General features: G+C 39.7%; 4 protein-coding genes and 1 non-coding gene across 5 annotated transcripts in view; all 5 read right to left on the bottom strand.

Annotated features, from left to right (window-relative positions):
* Positions 1 to 875: 875 nt before the first annotated feature.
* On the bottom strand, positions 876 to 2,285 carry LOC104807702 (ethylene-responsive transcription factor ERF060-like). Its single transcript, XM_010533084.1, has one exon. The coding sequence runs from the start codon at positions 2,079 to 2,081 to the stop codon at positions 1,203 to 1,205; it is 879 nt and encodes a 292-aa protein (XP_010531386.1). The 5' UTR covers positions 2,082 to 2,285; the 3' UTR covers positions 876 to 1,202.
* Positions 2,286 to 7,660: 5,375 nt separating this feature from the next.
* Positions 7,661 to 11,067, bottom strand: LOC104807864. Its single transcript, XM_010533291.1, has 7 exons — positions 10,564 to 11,067; positions 10,311 to 10,472; positions 9,988 to 10,143; positions 9,564 to 9,741; positions 8,797 to 9,269; positions 8,385 to 8,681; positions 7,661 to 8,299 (listed from the first exon to the last, which is right to left on the bottom strand). The coding sequence occupies exons 1-7, from the start codon at positions 11,065 to 11,067 to the stop codon at positions 7,661 to 7,663; spliced, it is 2,409 nt and encodes an 802-aa protein (XP_010531593.1).
* Positions 11,068 to 13,663: 2,596 nt separating this feature from the next.
* Positions 13,664 to 13,737, bottom strand: TRNAI-AAU. Its single transcript has one exon. It is a non-coding gene; the product is annotated as a tRNA-Ile (tRNA).
* Positions 13,738 to 13,805: 68 nt separating this feature from the next.
* LOC104807701 (inositol-3-phosphate synthase) lies at positions 13,806 to 16,720 on the bottom strand. Its single transcript, XM_010533083.2, has 10 exons — positions 16,421 to 16,720; positions 16,226 to 16,294; positions 15,991 to 16,126; positions 15,566 to 15,813; positions 15,239 to 15,465; positions 15,009 to 15,124; positions 14,700 to 14,876; positions 14,414 to 14,602; positions 14,259 to 14,321; positions 13,806 to 14,160 (listed from the first exon to the last, which is right to left on the bottom strand). The coding sequence occupies exons 1-10, from the start codon at positions 16,606 to 16,608 to the stop codon at positions 14,041 to 14,043; spliced, it is 1,533 nt and encodes a 510-aa protein (XP_010531385.1). The 5' UTR covers positions 16,609 to 16,720; the 3' UTR covers positions 13,806 to 14,040.
* Positions 16,721 to 19,435: 2,715 nt separating this feature from the next.
* The window catches only part of LOC104807700 (trafficking protein particle complex subunit 12), a 2,271-nt gene continuing 583 nt past the window's right edge, over positions 19,436 to 21,123 (bottom strand). Inside the window, exon 2 of the mRNA XM_019201827.1 lies at positions 19,436 to 21,112. Within this exon, the coding sequence (XP_019057372.1) occupies positions 19,929 to 21,112 (1,184 nt within the window). The 3' untranslated portion in view covers positions 19,436 to 19,928. The remainder of the gene's footprint in view (positions 21,113 to 21,123) is intronic.

The raw sequence follows: 21,123 nt of genomic DNA, 5'->3' as shown, positions 1-21,123 counted from the left end.
AAGATGACCTGCGGCCGACTGCAGATGACCTGCCGCAGGTCGCAGGTGACATGCCGCAGACCGCAGGTCATTTGTGCCATATCACAGGTCATGTGTCGCATGTCATCTGCCGGACTATAGATCATCTGTCATAAGTTGTAGGTTACCACAGAGCGCAGGTCATTTTCACAGACGACATGTCATCTTCTACAGTTTTTTTTATAGACATTTCACCAAACACATTATATGTATATACAAAAAATGATCAGAATATCATAGAAAAAAAGTCAACCAGAAAAGTATCTGAATATATTAGATAAACGGTAAGAAATCGAGATAGACCTTTCATTCTTGGTTGATGAAATATTATTCACAAATATATCGTCTTCTTTCTTCACTTCCATCTAGCTGAACTATTAAATTTTTTGAAATTTTTCGTTTTGTATAATGTTTTTTAGAAAAAGTATTTAAATAAGATTAAAAAAAGATATTAGTTGAAAATTAATTGACAATCATTATGCTAGAAAAATAGAAAAATGTGTAAAATATGATTGTGGCGTAGAATAATTGACCATTATTAATAAAGGATAATTTTGGAAAAAAATATAAAAGTTATATAGAAAACAACAAAACGTCATTCATTTTAAAACAAAAATCTAGCCTTATGCAACATCTAAAATTAAATAGAGACTTAAATAAGAGTAAATTTGGAAAAAAAATATATTTAAAAATATATTGAAAATCTGAAAACGTCATTATTTTGAAACAAACGGAGAGAGTATAATGTAAGGTTTCAGGAACGAGATCGAATACTACACATTTGAAGTTATCAATAAAAAATAGAAATAATTTCTTGTAAAACTAAAAGAATAGAAAAACACAATAGACCTGCAAAATTCACTAATAATTTACATGTTCATTATAATTTTTTTTATTGAAAAAAACGTAATACATCATGCATGCATGGTACATGAGATATATCTCCAATGGCCGGGCAAGGACTAAAAATTTACCAGTCGGACCAAACTTGGAGACTGACCATTTTTATGTTATACTGTCATGACACGACGCAAAACCCTTTAAAAGAAAAAAGAAAAGGGACCCGGACGTAACCGACATGAATGCTCTGCGACCGTTTAAAAAATTATGTGGCAGAGACATCGAACTACGGACAACGAAGACAAAGAGATAGATCTGCAAAAGGGCAATTGCTGCAACGCGTCTCAGGGTTCGGAAAGTTTGCTTATGGCTTCCCAATCGATCTCCACCGAAGGAAACTTCTCCAGCCCTAAATTCCCGATCTCGTCAATCCCTGAATCCGAGAAATCCAGGAACGTAATCCCCGACTCCGGAGACGAAGATCCAGCCCGAGACTCATCAGACAACGAGTGTCCATCGAATCTTGGGAACCCAGGTTCGGTTTTGTCGGATAACTCCGTCTCCTGCTCTGTTTTGGGCTGAACCAGTTCGGTCTGAGCCGAAACAGAGCACGACTCCTCTGTTTTCCTCAAGCTCTGGCAAATCGCTTGAAGCTTGGCTTCGACGGAAGCGTGGAGGGGCTTGAAGTTACCGACAAGACCATCGCCGTCGTGTCTGGTGTGAGGGAAGTTAAGCCGAGCGGACTCGCCTCGGAGCTTGTAAGCGGCCTGGTCGTAAGCCATGGCGGCTTCCTCGGCGGTTTCGAAGGTTCCAAGCCAGAGACGGGTTCGGTTCTTGGGCAAGCGGATCTCAGCGACCCACTTGCCCCAGTGCCTTTGCCTTACCCCGCGGTAAAGCTTCCGCGATTTCGAAGAAGAGCAAGAGAAGTTCTTCATGGGGACAGGCTTTGGAGAGAGGTTGGAGACGAAGGTGCGTCTCTGGTTGAGTTGGTGCTGGATCTGGATGATCTGAAAAGGAGTGAGCTGATTTAGACCGAGAGGGGTCGCTTGAGCGAATCCCATGTTTGGTAGGAAAGAAAGCTGGGGAAACATTGGCAGTGGGAAGGAAGGAGGAGAGAGAGAAGGAGAAGCACTTTTCATAAAAGGTTCGAGTGCTTTCATGAGCTCTTCTCTTGAAGGATCTGAGAAATCTGCTTTGCTATCAGACATATCGATGGCCGCCATGTATATATATCTAGTACCTATGTCTTGTAAGAAAAAAAAAGGTAAGATTTTGAAGATACCCAGATGAAATGTTTGATTGGGGAATCAACAGAGAGGGATTAAAAACACACCCTCTTAGTTGATGAATTCGAATTCGAAATCTAAGGTTAACTCGTTTTTTTTTTTCGTTTTTTTTACAAGGTGAACTCGCTTTTGTCGCTCATGGTTTCAACGGCTCCGCAGTCCTCTGCCTTATATAAGGGAAGACGGCGAACCGGCCATCGAACTAGTCTAACAGTTGTTAGAATTTAATAATTTGGTAAAATATTATTTGATTTTTATTTAATTTTGTCTCTATCTTCTCGTCAGATATCTTTATTCCAAGGAAGCCATCCAATTAGAAAGCAACGTTCGCATGTGCTTTGGATCTGGCCGTTATTTTTACAAAATGGTGAGAAGATAAATCATATATATATATATAAATATTAAAACAAAACGAAAATTGCGCATTTATTGGTGGGAAAGATGAGCACGACGGAAGACCTAGTTAAAGCTTCCACGTAATCGACACCATCAATTCTTACTACTCATCGCATAGAAACGCACAACATGGGACCCACACATTCGAATCTTCGGCTCATGGGTCCCACGACTGTATGTTCATCTTCACGCGTAGAATCCTACGTGGACGTCACCCCTCCTCTCTCGAGACGACGATAAGAAGGGCACCGAACAATTGGCTGTTGCGTCGTAGGGGAGGAACAAAAATCTTCAAACCACTTCCATTTGTTGAAACTAAAGCATTGTCTTGTCGTGCCGAGAGCGAAAGAAACGGCGCCGTTTGGTTTTGGTCCGTCTTCAAGTCATGGGATGGACATTTCCTTATGTGATCGATTGGCTGTTGATGAGTCTTTTTTTTTTCTCATCCTAAAGATATGGACATTTCTTACAACTTTTGAATTGTGATCCAAACTGTACCGTACGATTTAATTTGTCGATTTAGCGTTCTATTTCAAATTTTTTTAAAATATAGAATTTGGTATAGACATATGTTTAATTTTGTAACATATTTTTGTTAATTTTGAATGTACCTTTTTCATTTCAAACCCACTGTTTACACATCAAAATTACCATACGTAGAACTCTCTCTCTCTCTCTCTCTCTCAATATATATATATATAATATATATATATGTATGTATAGTAAAAGTTAGGTATGGCCACTTACATCAATATTAATTTTTTTTAATCTAGCAAACGACTTTGTTTCAAGAAAAATCGTTTTGATGTCTCTTTTTCTCGTTTCATTATAATAAATTATTTTTTAAAAATATTGCTTACCTCCTTTACCCAAAAAAAAAAAAAATTGTTTATCTCGGGGGATTTACAAAAATGACTTTAAATGTCATTTTTACTTCACGTGATGACCCCCACTTTAAAAAAAAAAAGACAACATCATGTGATAACCTTATAATAATATACTTCTAAAAATACCCTTCATTTTTTATTTATTATTAAATTAAAAAAAAATAAATTTCAGCTCTCTCTCTCTCCTCTCCCGCTCCTCTCTCTCCTCATCCGCTCTCTCTTCTCTCCTGTTCAGTAGTTTTCACTCTCTTCATCTCCAGTCTTTTTTTAACTAATTTGTTGCGAAAAAACAACATTAAACTTGGGCATTTCATCGATTCAACACAGATCTGAATAAAAGGTAAGTATTGTTTCTAAATTTGGTTATTAAGTTTGGGCATTTGTGATTTATTATTTTATCATTTTGATATTTAATCCATATGAATATGTTTGAAGCAAAAATGACATATATATCAGCAATACCATGATTCACGTTATTCAAACTGGTCGAAATCATTATATTTGTGAAATTCGTTAAAATGGGAGAATTCGGGAAACTGGTAACATATACATGTCGAAATGGTCAGACTAGTCATACTCCTAACTGGTCATACTTGTCAAAATTGGTCAAACTGGTCATACTCGTGAAATTGGTCAAACTGGTCATACTCGTGAAATTGGTCAAACTGGTAATACTCATCAAACCTGTGACATTTTTCAAGCGTATCATTTTATCACATTTTGTGTTTATTTTATACAGGTGTAATGGATGCAACTAATGAAAGGATGACGATTATTTATTATAAATCTGGTGGCAAGTGGGTAGTAAATTCGATCGGAGCATATGAATGGGAAGGAAAAGCTAAAGATGCTAAAGGAGTGATATTCCCTTGTCATCCGATTGATTTGAGTTACAGCCGCCTCGTTGAAGAGTTATATTCTGACATGGATATAGACGAAGATAAATCCAAAATCAAGCTAAGTTATTTGCCTACAATAAAAGGATATGTTGAGCCGGTTTACATATCGAGCGACAAACAAGTCTTTGTTTATCTGATGGACAAATTCAACGGAGGAAGAAGCATGCTATATGTGGAGATTGAAAAAGTAAATTTGAGCGGGGAAGTTGAAGTTAGACATAAACATGGTGGAGAATGTTTTGTTCCAGATTTTGCCAGTGGTGTTGGGCCATCAAATAGACCACATGGGGCTGTGATTTGTGTAGATGTTGATAAACACAATATTATTGCGAGTCCTGATCTCAAGAGTAAAGGTGCGAGTAATACTATACAAATCATAAGTGATTCAGATTATGAACAGACTATTGTTTTAGGAGAACATGGAATGGATGAAGAACATGCAACTGTTTTAAGAGATGTGGATGGTGAAAGAGATAGAGATGGGGATGATGCAATCGATATGGCATGTGAAACCAATAAAGTTGATGGTTGTGTATCATTTGGCAATGATGTTGATGGCGAGAATAATTTGGCATTGGTAGTTACGGAGGACACATCGTTTTCTATTTCGGTATTCAATTTCAGTGATGGATTGAATTTTAGTATTGGCTACGAATTTGAAAGCAAGGAAGCAGCACAAGAATATGTACGGAAGGGTGCGGTTAAGGCATGTTTTGGTTTTGTGACAGTGAAGTCTACTAAGAAATTATGGGATTTAAGATGCAAGTTTCAAGGTTCAGGTTGTAACTGGAGATTGCGTATCGCAGCGATTTCGAATTCCACACGTTTTAGTGTAAGGTCACATAATCCCATTCATACTTGCAGACCTGTAGCCGAAGCCGAAACAAGTACGAAGGGTTCATCGATGTTGGTTAGAGATTATTTGAATGAAGAATTTTCTGGTAAGCTTGAAACTCCTACACCAAAACAGATAGTAGAACGGATGAAAGTAAAATACGGTGCGACAGTATCGTATATGATGGCATTAAGAGGAAAATATAGTGCTCAAGAAGAGATTCGTGGTAGTCATGAGGAACACTACAGTAGGCTTCCTGGTTGGTTGTACATGTTGACAGAAAGAAATCCTGGAACTAGAGTGAGTCTTCAGTTAGACGATGATCGTAAAAGCTTCAAGTACCTCTTCATTGCCCTAGGTGCAACCATAAATGGATGGAAGTATATGCGTAAAGTGATTGCTATTGATGCAACATTTCTGACGAGTCAATATAAAGGAGCATTAGTCGTGGCAACTGCTCAAGATGGTGATCATCACCAATATCCTTTGGCTTGGGGTGTGATTGATAGAGAGAAAGATGCCTCATGGTTATGGTTTATGACAAGATTGAGCGAAGTAATATTGGATGGTCCCGATATAGTTGTGTTATCTGATCGACATAAAAGTATAATCAAAGCTGTGAGAGAAGTATACAAACAAGCGCAACATGGATTTTGTGTGAGGCATATATCACAAAACTTAAAAGTCCATTGTAACAAAGGTGCAAGAAGAAAAAGTTCAACTGGTGAGACTATCAGTAAATTGTTCTTTAAATGCGCAGCTGCATACACGATCAACGATTTTGAAGTGCTTTACAATGATCTGAAGAAAAGGTACAATTTTTGTTACTCGTATGACCAGTTTCTATCTGGTCTGACCAGTTTTACTGCTTTTATTTGTGAACTAATGTGAATATATCTCATAATTTGTAGATATCACAAGGTGGCTGAATATATGGAAAAGGAAGAACTTGCTCCCGAAAAATGGGCAAGGTGTAAATTCAAGAGTGAAAGGTATAACTTGTTAACCACCAACGGAGCCGAGTCGATTAACTCCGTCTTGAAGAAGGCAAAAAAGTTTCCATTGCTATGTCTGCTAGATATTTGTCTCGAAAAGACGGTGGAATGGTTCAATAGGTACAGGCTGGAAGTCGGTAGTGGTGATCAATCATAAAAGTTAACATCGTTTGTTTACAAAGAACTACATGAACGATACGAGAAAGCATGTACATTTGAGGTTCAAGAACTGAACAGTATTAGTGGCGAGTTCGAGGTGAGAGATGATAAAGGTAGAAGACACTTGGTTCATCTGGGAGCTAGAACGTGCAGTTGTAAAATGTTTGATGTGGATAGGTACCCTTGCAGTCATGCAATTGCAACAGCACATACGATCGGAAAAGCCGATATGATATACGAATTATGTTCTGCATACTATTTGCGCGAGACATGGCGTTTGGCTTATCAAGAGACAGTGTATCCAGTTCCTGATTGTAGTGATTGGATCCTTCCACCCGACGTTGCAAATATGACAGTTTTACCGCCCATAGTGGAACAAAGACAAAAAATTGGAAGGCCTAAGCAAAACCGATTTCCTGGACCTGGCGAGGCTCGAAAGAAGAACGTTCGATAGGTTCAACCAACATATCATTGTCATAAGATCATGTGGGTGGAATGTATTTCTGATTTTGTATTTGGTATGACTGGTTTGACCAGAGTATGACTGTCTCGACGATTTTGATAAATGAGTTTGATTATGTAGGTGTAATGTACATTTAAATTCGTATTTCCGTATTTGTATTTGATATCTCTACTTTGACCATATTATCATATGATTCTGTGGGTTTAATGTACTTTTTTAAACCGATGAATCTCGCAATTTCGAATAGGTCTGACCGTCTGACCATGGTATGACCATCTGATCGTCTGACAGTCTGACCATTCTGGTACAAAAAAAAGGACCTAAATTAAATTCAAACGATTAGAAAAGTTGTATAAGGGTTATAAGAATACATTTTCATCGTTTTAGAGTTCTAATTTCGTGTGGAAAAAAAAAATCTACCAACATAAATCAATTGTGTCCAATGTGTTACACAAACACTACTAGTAGTTTAGGTCTTCTTTGGAAAGAGTTACTTTGACATCAAAAGAAGATGCTCAGTCCATATTGCTACGACCAATTTCAACTAGATAAATCGATCATACGAGATGATTATTACGATGTTAACACTTTTAAACCGATGAATCTCGCAATTTCGAACAGGTCTGACCATCTGACCATGGTATGACTATCTGATCGTCTGACAGTCTGACCATTCTGGTACAAAAAAAAATCTACCAACATAAATCAATTGTGTCCAATGTGTTACAATCAGTCGATTCCCACATTTTGAAGTTCAATTAGAATGATTAGAAAGAATTTTAAAAAGTACAAATGATTAGAAAGAGTTTTAAAAAGTACAAATGATTAAAAAAAGTTCAACAAGTACAAATAATTAAAAAGAAGTACAAGTCCTACACATGACTAAGATGGATGCACCGTGACTATCTCTCCATTAGCAAATATATCAGCTGCAATCTTTTCGCGTACATAATACATCACTTGATCATTGACCTCTGACAATAGGTTTTCTTCACCCTTCATGAGTGCTTCCGCGAACTTCAACGAGTACAAGCCACATTCATTTCCGGTTTCATTATGAGGTAGGTCTTTGACAATATCAATCATAAACTTCTTTGTGAAGTCAATGAATCCGCTACCGCACAATGCAAAGATCTCTGGAATGACACTGGATAAATGACTTATGACTTTAAGTGTCGCTTCCTTCATCTTCCGGTTGCAGTCAAATACTTGAATCAATGATTCCTGAAAGTCCACTTTAATGGTGATCCAGTGGACGCTAACATAACGATTCTGCAAAGACGGAATGTTCACCACACTAACGAAACCTTTGTACCGGTCCAATCTTTTATTCCTACCATCAAACGGTAACTCGCCAATGATGTATTTTTCAAGTTCTCCGAGCTCTGTCCGGCCCGATTCCCACCATTTGAAGTTTTCAATGCATTGAACATCGCAAAGAAAGAAGGACGTCCGCGTTTCTTGTGCACTTCCACTATTCACAATACGGTTCCGTATCTCATGTAATGCTTCGTCCATATGCTGTAAAAACAAAAAAAAACATACAAGTCAGAACCTTAATGCCACAAATAACGAAAATTTAAAAGTTTATGAATACAACACTTACGTTGTTATCGAGCCATATGCCTTCCATTAGAAGATCTTCCCAAAACTGTGATGGCCTAATCACATTCAGACCGGATCTCCAAAGTCTCTCTTCACTTGGTTTTTTCATAAAGTTGAACAGCGCGGTAGCTTTGAGGGTGCTTGTTTGAACAAAACTCTCATCGCGGAAGGGACAACCATCAATTACGGGCTCTTTCGGGCACCATATATAAACCGACTTCTCTTTTGGTACAAGAGGTTCAGAGATCGTAGCGAAACCTTCGCTGTCCACCTTTGGTTTTTGGTCTCTCTTTTCTTTCTTTGCTTTTTGGGTTGTACATCAGCCGAACCAAATGCAACGTATGGACTCTTGATAGTTTGTTTTCTTTTGCGTTTGGGTCTTCCAGTTGGAACCTCCAAATTGTATCCTCTACATCCGTCTCTGCACCCTTCTCTTCTTCATCTTTCTCTGATGCATCCTCCTCATCAGACTTCTCTAATGCATTATCTGCATTCTCCATACTCTTCTCCTCCGCATCCTTTGCATTTTCCTCACCTTTCTCTGATGCATCCTCCACACCCCTCTCAGATTTATCCTCTGCATCCTCTGCATTTTTCTCCTCTTTCTTTGATGCATCCTCCACACCGCTGTCAGATTTATCCTCTGCATTCTCTTTATTGGTCTCTGATGCATCCTCCACACCTTTCTCTGATGCATCATCTGCATCCTTCTTTGATGCATCCTCCTTAGGAGGTAGGTCTCCAGTATCATCGACATGCTCAACATCAATCTCGATATGCCTTGGAGGAGTAGCAGAAATCCCTTCTTCATCATCCTCCATATCACCATCAGAATTATTCGGAGTGCCACAAATCTTTTCATTATCAGCTTCTTGCTCATGTGAATCTGCAAAAGATCAATTAAAATAATATAACTCAATCCTATATTCAAATAAGTATAACTGGTCTAACCATTCTAAATTGGTCACACCGTCGGACTTATTTGGTCAGACTCATCAACCCACATAAGTATAACTGGTCTGACCATTCTAAATTGGTCATACCGTCGGACTTATTTGGTCAGACTCATCAACCCACATAAGTATAACTGGTCTGACCATTCTAAATTGGTCCAACTAGTTAGACTTATATGGAGTCATGTCTGACGAAAAAAGAAAGTAAAATTTAAGTGTGAACATACCTTGCTCGGGTGGTGAGAAAATCTCATTTGGCTGGAAAGCACGATGTTTGAATAGGAAGTCAATATTCCTGTTGTACGATCTCCCCACTGAAGCATCACGTGGTGAAGAACTCTCACTTTTGTCAGACCAGTTCAATACTTCCACACTAACGCCTGCCCTCTTCAAAATTCTTTCCACCTTTGCAATTATTCTTTTTTCAACATTTTCGGCAATCTTTTCTTCAGAAGCTTTTATTGCCTCCTCCAACATCCTTTCAAAACCAATCGGTATTCGTTCTTGCCTTTCTTCTTCCTCTTTTCTAACTTCTTCTTCCTCTTCTTCTTCTTCCCCTCCTTCTTTTTCTTCCTCTTCTCTTTCTTCTTGAATCTTTCCCTTGCCTTTTTTCTTCCTCTCTGCTCTATTCCCAGAGCCCCTGGCACTGACATCGAGCGCAAGAATTTTCTGGAAACAAATACTTGTCGGATCTTCGTTCAACCGTTGCATCCAACTCTGCACAACTGGATGACTGCTTGGCTCAGCATACACATTCAAAAGAATATGTTCTTCATTGTTGTCTATTTGAAGAACACTTCGAAATCCCTGCAAAAAATGGTTCGTGTGAGTACATTATGATAGGTATGACCAATTACAAATTGGTCATACTAATCACAAACTGGTCCAACCAATTCAATTGGTCAGACCAATTCAATTGGTCCGACCAATCCAACTGGTGACACTACAAAAGAAATGACCAAATTAATACGTACCTTTGAGGTATCGCCAATCTGTTTATACACCTTTGCATATATCATAAAAAGATCCGGTTTGATGCGTTTCTTGCACATCCTAGGACAAGTCGGATCGGCACCTTCAACATCGATATACCATCCATTTGCGCCTAAACTTTCGATGCATTCGAAAGGAAGAAACTGCAATATACAAACCAATTCATTATATCTCTCAATAAATATACTCAAATACTAATTTACATTACAAACATTAGTACAAAATATAACTCACCATAAGTGGTATTACGAATCCTGGACAATGCCAATTGTCCTTCGGTTTAGGGCCGCTATTATACAATTTCCGAATCTGATCGCTAATCTTATCGAAGGTGTATCTTCCCCACGGAAACCCTTCACAGAAGTCCAGACTTTCGACCATGTCCACTAAATCATTGTTTATGACATCATTGCTCTTGGCACCATGAGCTAAAACTCCGCCTAGCAATACAATTATCGCTAATCTCTTTCTTTCCTCCACATTTGCATGTGGAGTTTCGCGCAACTTCTTTAATGCGGCTTCTATGGTCACTTTTGAAGTTCCGAATGTTTTTTTCCGATATTCGCTTCCCTTACGTTTAGTCCAGCCCTCCGAATAGTTGTCACAGTTTAAGCCGGAGATAATGGCATGTTCCTGGATTGAGTATCTGATGGGCACGCCATTTACAACAAACCAAAACTCTTTTTCCTCTCCTTCCAACCTTAATGCACGGTGTATAAGAATAGACACTGGCACCATCTTCAATGTCTCTTCACATTTCGTATGAAAAATGTGACGAAATTGAGACTCTGTATTGAAATATGTCAATTCTTCGCTTGTTAAAGCCTTTCTTAGAGATCTTGTGATCTGAAATACATAACACTTCGTCGAGATCTTTGGACTATGTTGAATATCCTTGAAATTATACACAAAAGGGACCTGCAACAATTAGATTAACTCTCATGATCAGTTTTATTATATTACATTGACAAGACAAGCTATGATGACTATAAATTTGGTCATACCAGTGAAGTATGACCACTTCACGGGTCTGACATTTAACCGGTATGACCACTACGCTCGTCTGACCACATCACGGGTCTGACCACATCACGGGTCTGACCACTTCACTTCACTGGTCTGCCCACTTCACGGGTCTGACCATTTCACGAGTCTGACCATTTCACGGGTCTGACCATTTCACGGGTCTGACCATTTCACGGGTCTGACCATTTCACGGGTCTGACCATTTCATGGGTCTGACCACTTCACTGGTCTGTCCACTTCACAGTCTGACCATTTCACTGGTCTGACCATTTCATTGGTCTACCCATTTCATGGGTCTTACTAATTCGAGTAATATAACCGTCTGACCAAAAAATTCAACTCTCATTGACTCGTCTTTCTGAAAATCTCCATCTTTTACCTAAAACCCTAATTTCTAACCCAAACGACTCGAACATTAGAGCTTAAACCCGAAACAAAGAGAGGATGAACGACGCAATCAGTTTTTTCGGCGAGTATACAGTACCTGTAGATCTTCTGAAGTAGAAATCGAAGCAGTAACCGAAAGAGAAGCCGAAGACGAAGTCATTTGTGCCGACAGAAGACGATTTTGTAAGAAGAAACCGACAGATTTACTCGCGATTGAAGAAAGAAACAGGAGGAGAGGAGAAGACGTTCGTCACGAAACCGTTCGTGTTTGTTTGTTTAAAATTTTGGAAACACAGAGTTGTCGTTTCATGTTTTCCAGTGAGTTGCCACGTATTCAATATTTTATGGGCAAATTAGTCTTTTCGTTATTTTAGGTTTTTTTTTTTAAAACCCTAAACCTAGAGGGTCATGGCGTGAAGTCCAAATCGACAAGTTGGGTTATTTTTGCAATTTCCCCCTCTAAATGTTGCAGGGATTGTTCAGTTGAGATGTGTGTTGTATGTGTTTTATAAATAAGTTGTCTCTATGTCAATATCCATATAGTTTTCCAAAATTGTATGCTTGTGATGACACCGCATTGCAATGGATAGCTATTAGGGATGGGTACGGGTCGGATACTCGAGAAAATCAAGAGATTGAGATTTGGATCCGCAGGCTCGGGTATTTAACTATAAGATTTGTATATGGGATTTGGTATTTACGAGTATTCAGAGTACAGATATCCGGAGTAATGGTCGAGTATTCGCGGATATCCGGATCCGGATTTATTTAAGAAAAACGACAATATTCATATATAAAATTTTCAAAAAATGAAGATATATTTATAAAAATTGATGAATTATGATAAAATATACGAGACAAAAGAGATAATAAGAGATAAATAATAATAAATTTAATTTTTTGAATTAATATTAAAAAATATGAAATTATTTAATCTAAAATAATTATATTTTATAAAAATGTTATATAAACATAAGATATAATTATTAATAATCATAATAGTGGGGTACCCGCGGTATCCGGTTTTAAAAATTCTATTATTTGAATTTGGATTCGGATTCACGGATATTGAAAAATTATAATTTGGATTCGGATTTGAAAATTACGAATACCCTAAAATCGGATATTCGTGAGACGAGTATCCGACAGATATCCAATTTTCGGATATTTGTGCCCAACCCTAATAGCTATCATGACGATATCAAACAACTACGATTAAGAATACATTGGGAAAAAAACATGATTCCTTGCGTGAAAATGTAACAATTAATATTATCGTTACAAAATGGACGGCTCGTCTCCGCATTCATTAAAGAAAGTAATTCGATGAACGTAACTTCACGGCCACGAGTTTTCGAATACAGACCATGTGCCTTACAAGTTTTTATCTTCAACTCAAAAGTCAACCTTTACTATATAATTTTCATATAACCTACAAGTCAACCCACAAAACTGCAATTATATATATAGAGAGAGAGAGAGAGAGTGGAGGGAGAGATGAGTGGACACTAAACGGAAGCAACATATGACCAAATGATAGGTAGATATGTAATGCGGATATATATCTTTTATAAATTCGATAAAAGAAGTTGACTTTTAAAAATGTCAACTCTGCCACCACAAACAAGCCAGTGTTCGAGATAATCTTCAAAATAAAGCAAAGATTCTTCCCGATTTTATTATTTTTATTAGGTTGTCAAAGTGGAATCAGTTTGTTCTTACAATTTTTGGGTTTTTTTGCTTATAATGTCGATGATGATGAATTTAATAGGCCCAACTTAAAATAAGCAACCAATAAGGCCCAACAGTAATAACAAATCTTATTTGGTAAGACTAGGCAATAAGGCCAATCAATTTAAATACGTGTGAGCCCAACATAATAAAATAAAAAATATATATATTTTTCGGAAAACATTTCCTGTGGCCCATGCAGGTTTCGAACCTGCGACCTTCGCGTTATTAGGTCGACAGTTTAACCAACTGAGCTAATGGGCCTGTGCTCTTGTGCGAAGAACATATTAATTCAGCCTTAAAAGTAAAATACCGTAGTGAGAATATCAAAGTAACAATTTTTTTGTTTTTTTAAAATAGCAATCTTCACACATTGATCCAAATTTAACTAAGCTTATGACCTGTGCTTCTCGAAGAACAAAAACAAAAAGTGGAAGAGGAGAGACCTCAGGCTCTTCATCACGCAATTCCACCATTACAGAAACAATACAAAGGGAACGACTTCAAACCCCACAGACAGTTTTATACTAAACAGAAACAGATGAACAGCGTTCTTCATGGTCTGGTTCACTTGTACTCCAAGATCATGTTGTTCTCGGGCGCAAGCCCAACGCACGCCCTCAGTATATTCTCCAGCATTGCCCTCTGCTTCGACAGCGCGTTCACCACCGGCGTCCCTGGCGGCACCTGCCATTTCACCCCACCCAGTTACCAACCGCTAAAAATCTATCTACTTGATCAGTGACAATGGTGCGATGCATGATAAAAAGATGCAGGGTACTTACCAGTGGTGCCTTGGTGAGGTAGCTGAGGATGGTGGCCACTGGGTGGAAAGTATGGAACTTTCCCTGCAAACAAAACAAAACAGAGACCAAACCCGCGTAAAAAAGGAGTTGATCTGAGGAGGATGCAGCTTGAAGTTGAAGACAAGGACACAAACCTCTCCTTCAGCTTTGAGCTGGATCCTGGTGCTGAGCTCAGCAAGAAGAACAAGATCCAATATAATGGGAGCAGCCAAGAGAGAGTCCTCGCAAGTGTTGTGCATCACGATCGTGCTCTTCCCTCCCATGAATATCTCCGACGTGTACTCATCCATCGCCCTCTTGCTATCCGCCACATACGGCACATACTGGCCATGGATAACAGCCATGGTTAAAGGACAGATAATCAACGGCAGCAGCATCCCATTGGTGTGAAACAGTAATGAGAGTAATCTTTGCATTTACCTTGATGACAACAACGTGATCAGGGTGTTCACCGGGCTCATAGAGGATGCCATTGCTGGCAACCATGTCATCCACGACATTGCTCTTTGAGATCTCCTTTGAGCGGAACGTTTGTGGGGCTGAGAGGTTCATTCCATCGTTGTTCCCCAGATGGTTGTAGCTCACAATCGATGTAGGCTACACATAAAAAGGCATCAATGGCCATCATCATTAGCAAAGAAAATCGGGTTTCTTAGCTAGCAAGAAAATCATTCCAAACATGTGAGAATCAATCAAGTACTGTATGTATATATATATAGAAGTTTTTACCTTGATACCAGCACCAACGAGGAAATCGACCAAGACGGATTTCATCTTGGTCTGACCACTCTTGAAGTCATCCCCACCAATCAAGCAGTTTCTCCTGATGGCCATATCGATAAGACCTGCAACCGAAGCAAAAACACACAGCGATAAACAAGTGAGCACTGAATATAGAACGGAGAACTACACTGTTACAAGTGATTTCCTGTGAGAGAAAAAGTGTTTATGATGAGGACCTGGGACAAATGTGTTCTGGGGGCTTCCATTGATGAAAGGAACACCTTCGAAAATGCAGGCGATGGCGTAAAGTGTTGAAGGTGAGATCTCAGACTCGTTCTTGTCGACAGAAGCCAAGAGGTTCTCCATTGTGTCGTTTAGACCAGCGATCACATTGCTGTAACGCTCTGTGTTTGCTGTCCACAGCACCACAACTTTGTCAACCTTGCTCTTCTCCTTAAACTCCCTAATCATCACCATTACCCAATATCAAGAAACTAAACCGGAAAAGTCTTTATCCGAAATCTAACATCAAGAACACAACTTAAAGAACTCAAAGTTGTCACCTGATGTCCTTGATGATCTGATCGACTTGCTCCTTCTTGGAGCCTTTGATGACGCTGTTGGCACGAGAGCCCTGATTTGCAGCGATGAAATCAGGGTCGTAGATCCCGGGGAGTGGAACCATGCTCTCCATGTAAGGTCTGAGCTGCTTCTGCAGATCAATGTCAAGAACCCTGGCCCTTGCCATGGCGTCCGCCAAGTTCATGTCGCTTATGTCCCATCCCCCGAACACAACATCGTCAGGGTTCACCTGTTCCACAGCAAACAGACAAGAGGGTTCATTCAAACATTCATTTTTCTGTCAAGCACTTGAGTACTTCACTAACTCAGGAGTTGAGACAGAACACAACACGTATTCGTCTCAGTGTCCATAATAATGCTAACGATTCTACAAAACAGTGGAACATGATGTTCTGTGAGCAAGTACCATAGGAAGAAGGCTCTTGAAAGGGGCATAGATCTCTTCTCCATTGTACGACCCGACACGAATGGACGATGCTTGAGTGAGTGAGCCGAAGTAATTCGCTTGCTGCACTTTGTCCTTGGTAGCCCACGAAATTCCTCTGCAATTTTCCAATTCAATTTCAAACAAATTTAATCAAAACCTTCGTGATTAAGAACAACTAATCTAGATTAAGAGATGTGATTAACAGAATACTTACTCTCGGTTAGCAATTACACCGGCGGTAAGGGTGGAACCGTTGTTTCCTCCCCAACCCACAAGCATAACCCTTGCAAAATCGAATCGCCAACATCAAATTAAACCATGGAAATGCGCATAAATTCAAAATCTAATTCGGGAAAATCAAGACAACGAGGCAAAGATTCGCACTTCAAAACGAAAATGGTAGATATACCCTAATTTTGGGACATGAACATCGGTTTTGAATTCGTATTTGACAGTTTTCGGCTTCACAATCCACTGGTAAGCACCATTAACGTTCTCATGGACGAGCTCCGTCGTCTCGTAATCATACACGGAGTGAATCTCATTCTCCGTGTACTTCACGTTCGGGCTCTCGACCTTGAAGCTCTCGATGAACATTTTCTCTCTCTCTCTCTCTCTGCTCACGCTAGAAATCGAGATCTCGCAAAACCGAGCTGGTTTTGTTTCTCAGCTTTGTTTTGATCTCTGAGGGCGTGCTCTCAATTTGGCGACGAAGGAGCGTATAAATAGACGAAGCGCTACGGAGGGAGCGACACGTGGTACGATCTTAGTGGACGGGGTCCATCGACCCCGTGCATGTGACCGCAGAGAGCAATCGTGGCCATGCAAAAGGTGGGGATCTCCGCCGGACCGAGGCCAAGCGAGCCCAGTGGGCACTGGGCCACCCGTGTAGACATACACGTGGGAACTCAAGAATACGTGATGACACGTCAGAGACTGTCCAGACACGTGGCGGGATCTCGCGGAGGACAAGTCTTGTTGCTTTCCCTTGTTAGCGGGTCCCATCCGGCGAAGGTGCTCGAAGCGGTGCGAAGTTGTGATGTGATTCGAAACGAGGGTTTGTCGAGTTTTGCCTTTGGCTCTGGCCGGGGACAGGGACGTGAACACCACGCGCCGTTTAGGGGGGCAATTATTTAGACGGTAATGACACGTACGCAACGGCGCGTGGGGGAGTTAATTAACGACCCCCTAACATACGGAGTATTATTAACCATATGGTAGTATTTTTTTTCTGTCTTCTTTCTATGGGTCCGTAACGTAGGAATCTTTTAGTCTTGAATATTGTGTTACGGGCGTCGAATTTGTAATTATTTTTATTAAAATAACCAGTAAAACTATTTCCTTTTTTGTACATACAAATAAATACTTAACTAATTCTTGGTGAGGTGAATGCTAAATATATAGTAGAATCCAATGATTCTCTTTTTTGGTGAAACTATAACATTATGGATTATGGTTTGAAGGGGGTTTAATTTCTTAGTTCTAAGCTTTGTGTTGAGTCGATAAGATTCGGCTGTTTTATTTGTTTCGTGTGGTTTGTCGTATGTTGCACAGATTCGAAGATTTACTGTCCAATATGTTGTTCGGTCCGCGTGGCTAAACGGTATCTGGATCGAAGGGTTACGAGGCGGGGTTAATTAGCACGGCAGTTAAAAGAGTCGGTGTCGTGAATAATTGTGAGCCAAAAAGTAAAGGAGATGAAGAAAAGATGCATTTGGGCAAAGGGGGGATGCAGAAGAAGAAGAAGAAGAAGAGACGTCCATGGCCACATGATATCGTTTGTGGTTAAAACAAAGTCGAAGCTTGAAGAGTCTAGCCATTTAGTGGTTCTCCTCCATCGACAAAAAAAAAAGGTACACTCTCTGCTTTTAAGCTTTTGCATTAGGTTTCTTCTCTCTCTCTCTCTCTCTCTCTCTCTCTCTCTCTCTCTCTCTTGTTCGTGAATAATTGAGAGGATACCCATATCACATGTTACACACACTGATTTTAGTCCGACAAGAATCCCACTCTATTTTTTTTGTATTTAGAGATGTATACAAATATATTAATATATGTGAATTTCCCGATGTAATTTCTTATGTAGTGCATGTATTCATTCTTCCAATAAAAGTTCAACTTGTTATTGTGAAGTTCTGTTCATAATTTATTAAACCATATATGCGTTTGTGTTTATGGAGAGAGGTTGATAATTAATGTCATTTCATATTTGCATTCTTCGATTGAATTTCGCCTTTGCGTTCTTCATAAAATCTAAGCTAAGAATATATAGATTTCTATTAACTGAAATTAATGAAGGATATTCAATCTCTCCAATTCGAAACAAAGTAAATCAAATTCGGTCCATTTTGCATGCGACGACAGATATAGAGATTTGATGCTTTGTATATAGAAGATTCGATTCCCTGTAAACGCACCAATGGGAGTGGTTTGATTGCTAAACAGAATGGAGAAGAGGGAACACGTATAAAGAGCTTCGGACCCAATTATCGAAAATGAAAAGTGATATTGACACTTCTTTTGTAATGGCTTGGGAAAAAGATTGAAAGCAGTGTTTGTGGCTATACATACACACGTATACGTACGTTCGTCCGTTAATTAGGGTTTTGAAAACATACATACACAAAAGGACGTATATACTTCTTTTGGAATGGCTTGGAAAACGATTGAAAATAGTGTTTGTGGCTGTACATGCATACGTATACGTTCGTTCGCCAATAAGGGTTCTACATGATGCTTAAAATGCCCAAACAAAATCTAATATATATATATATATATAAAAGGTGAGAAAATGAGAGACACGTGAAAGGTTGTCATGATTTTAACTTTAAGCATGAGTCATCACGCCTCTCATTTTCTTTCCTTTTCCTAATTTTTTTCCTCTTTTTTATTTTATTTTATCAACTTATACGCATATATACGCAGATTTAGGATGAAAGGTGATTCGGTGATCGATCCTTACACCAATATATATATATATATATGCTTTTCACGAGAAACCGGACATGGAAAGAGAATTACTTTGAATGAAAAGATGCTCATGGTGTTTCCGCTATTACAGAGATCTTGTTGGCTTCCATATGGTCTTCCATTGTTGTGGGATGAGTTCACTGGACCATGCAAGTGGTTATTATCACTTTCTCCCTCCCTTTTTTTTGTTAGAAGACGACAGTTTCGTATGTACACGTGGACATGGTTCATTGGTCAGTTTATTCAAGTTAGATTTTTTAAATACCCATATATTTCTATTTTTTTACGCTGTCCCTGACAGTATATTCATTTCCCAAGTTCATTCACTTTGCGTTTGTCTTTGATTAGACCATTATGTTAATCAACTGAAAACCAAGTAGGTTACAAAAATTCTATTTCTTTACGCTGTCCCTAACAGTATATATATATATATATGTATATATATAGTGTAAGCAAATAAGGTAAAAATGACGAATGATATATATGGGGTGTACAAAATGGTGCAACAAGAAGAAGAGTTTCCAAGTTCCAACAACAACCGATAGAAGGGGCTGAATCTAACCAAAAACTGAAAAAACTGTCTTTGAAGAACTTGTGAACTACCTTCAAAGGGGCGGACCTTTGCTTAGCTGAAGCTCTGCATTTTGAACGCTAGAGATATGAATTGAACTGAAATTGACGAACAATGCCAAGATATGAACATAAAGCCAGCAGCCATGAATGATCTGGTTCAGGTCTATAGCTATTGCTTTAGGTTTTATTCCATCCCCATCATCCTCATGGAAACAGACAGAACAAAAGGAAGTCGAGGACAATGATGCAAGACACATCCCTTATCTAGTTACCTTCATGACTCTTAGGACTTGCAGAAGGCATTATACCATAGCTATCCATGTGCATGAAGCCTGGACAACGGATAGAAGAGGAAGCGAGGGAATAATAATATACCTTCAAACCCTGGTGCAAGATGAATCAAAGTCATCGGGAGCAACACGGGCAATCCAATTGTTCAACGTCCGCTTGATATCGGTGTGATTCACATAGGCCAACTCGTACATACTGCACAAGTTCACCACCAGGCTCTCGTTCAAAGCCATGGTTGGCACTCTCTCTAACGCATTCTCCAGCACCTTAATCGCATCAGACAGATCTCTCAAGTACATCAAACATAGCGCCTTGTTGTTGATCGCGACAACATCTGAATTATCTCTTTCCATGCATTCCTCGTACTCCCTCACTGCCGAAACATAGTCCTTCCCCACCAGATAGACCAAAGCCTTATTCCTACCCACAAGGTTCTTGAACTGTGTCTCGTCCAGTAATCCATGGCTCTTTCCTTCATTCATCATCTTCTCAACTCGACTGAACGTGCATTTCGCTCCTTCTATGTCACCAAACTGCATCTGAACATATCCTAGTTTCGAAATCAACACTGGGTCCATCGGATCACGACTAATCAATTCCTTGATCAAATCCAAGGAAACCCCAAATTCCTTGTGACCTAAATGGAACCCTATCAAACAATTCATCACAAAAACTTCCCTTCTTTTCCACATATCCACAGACGCATCTAAATTTTTGGATTCTTTCTCCCTGATTCTCTCGCGAACATAATCCAGTAAAATATACAACCGATCTAAACCTTCCTGACGGTTACCGAGCTTGGTGGGAATCAAAGCATAAAGCCACCGGAGAGAGAAAGGGACCATGGATCCAGTCCGGTTCGGGTAGATCTCAGGGTACGACTCGTACCTGTAATGCGGGCCGTCGAAATCGTGCAATGAATTGAGCTCCTGAGCCGCGTCGGCGGACCGACGAAGCTTCGTGAGAGCCAGCACTTGGAAAGTCAGATAGGTGAGATCCTCGTGAGGCTTGGAGAGGAGCGAAGCGGCTCTGGCTTGAGCCATCTTGTCGAGAATGGCTTGCCAGGAGCCCCGCGTGGCGAGTTCGTGGAGCGAGTCGAGATCGCGAGCCAGATCGTCAAGCGAGCCTGAGCACTCCGGCTGCAGATAGGCGGAGGCGGTGATTTGTGATGCGGCAGATTCCGAGGTGGTCGCTTCTGGTACGGAAGCTCCGCCGGTGATGGACTCGACCATGGCGGTTTCTTCGGCATCGGAACCGCCAGTGCCGGCGGGTTCTACCGGG

Source organism: Tarenaya hassleriana, unplaced genomic scaffold (genome assembly GCF_000463585.1).
Source record: "Tarenaya hassleriana unplaced genomic scaffold, ASM46358v1 Cleome13, whole genome shotgun sequence".
Classification (NCBI taxonomy): Eukaryota; Viridiplantae; Streptophyta; class Magnoliopsida; order Brassicales; family Cleomaceae; genus Tarenaya; species Tarenaya hassleriana.
This window is presented reverse-complemented; position numbering and strand designations above follow the sequence as displayed.

What these genes read in the sequence shown, in the direction of transcription:
- LOC104807702 (XM_010533084.1), bottom strand. Translation starts at nt 2,081, where the DNA reads ATGGCGGCCATCGATATGTCTGATAGCAAAGCAGATTTCTCAGATCCT.
- LOC104807864 (XM_010533291.1), bottom strand. Translation starts at nt 11,067, where the DNA reads ATGGTGCCAGTGTCTATTCTTATACACCGTGCATTAAGGTTGGAAGGA. An exon ending in TTTCTCACCACCCGAGCAAG is followed by an intron (nt 9,270 to 9,563) that starts GTATGTTCACAC and finishes GATCTTTTGCAG; the next exon opens with ATTCACATGAGCAAGAAGCT. An exon ending in AGAAGGGTGCAGAGACGGAT is followed by an intron (nt 8,682 to 8,796) that starts GTAGAGGATACA and finishes CAAAAAGCAAAG; the next exon opens with AAAGAAAAGAGAGACCAAAA.
- LOC104807701 (XM_010533083.2), bottom strand. Translation starts at nt 16,608, where the DNA reads ATGTTCATCGAGAGCTTCAAGGTCGAGAGCCCGAACGTGAAGTACACG. An exon ending in GTTCATGTCCCAAAATTAGG is followed by an intron (nt 16,295 to 16,420) that starts GTATATCTACCA and finishes CGATTTTGCAAG; the next exon opens with GGTTATGCTTGTGGGTTGGG. An exon ending in ATCACGTTGTTGTCATCAAG is followed by an intron (nt 14,603 to 14,699) that starts GTAAATGCAAAG and finishes ATCCATGGCCAG; the next exon opens with TATGTGCCGTATGTGGCGGA.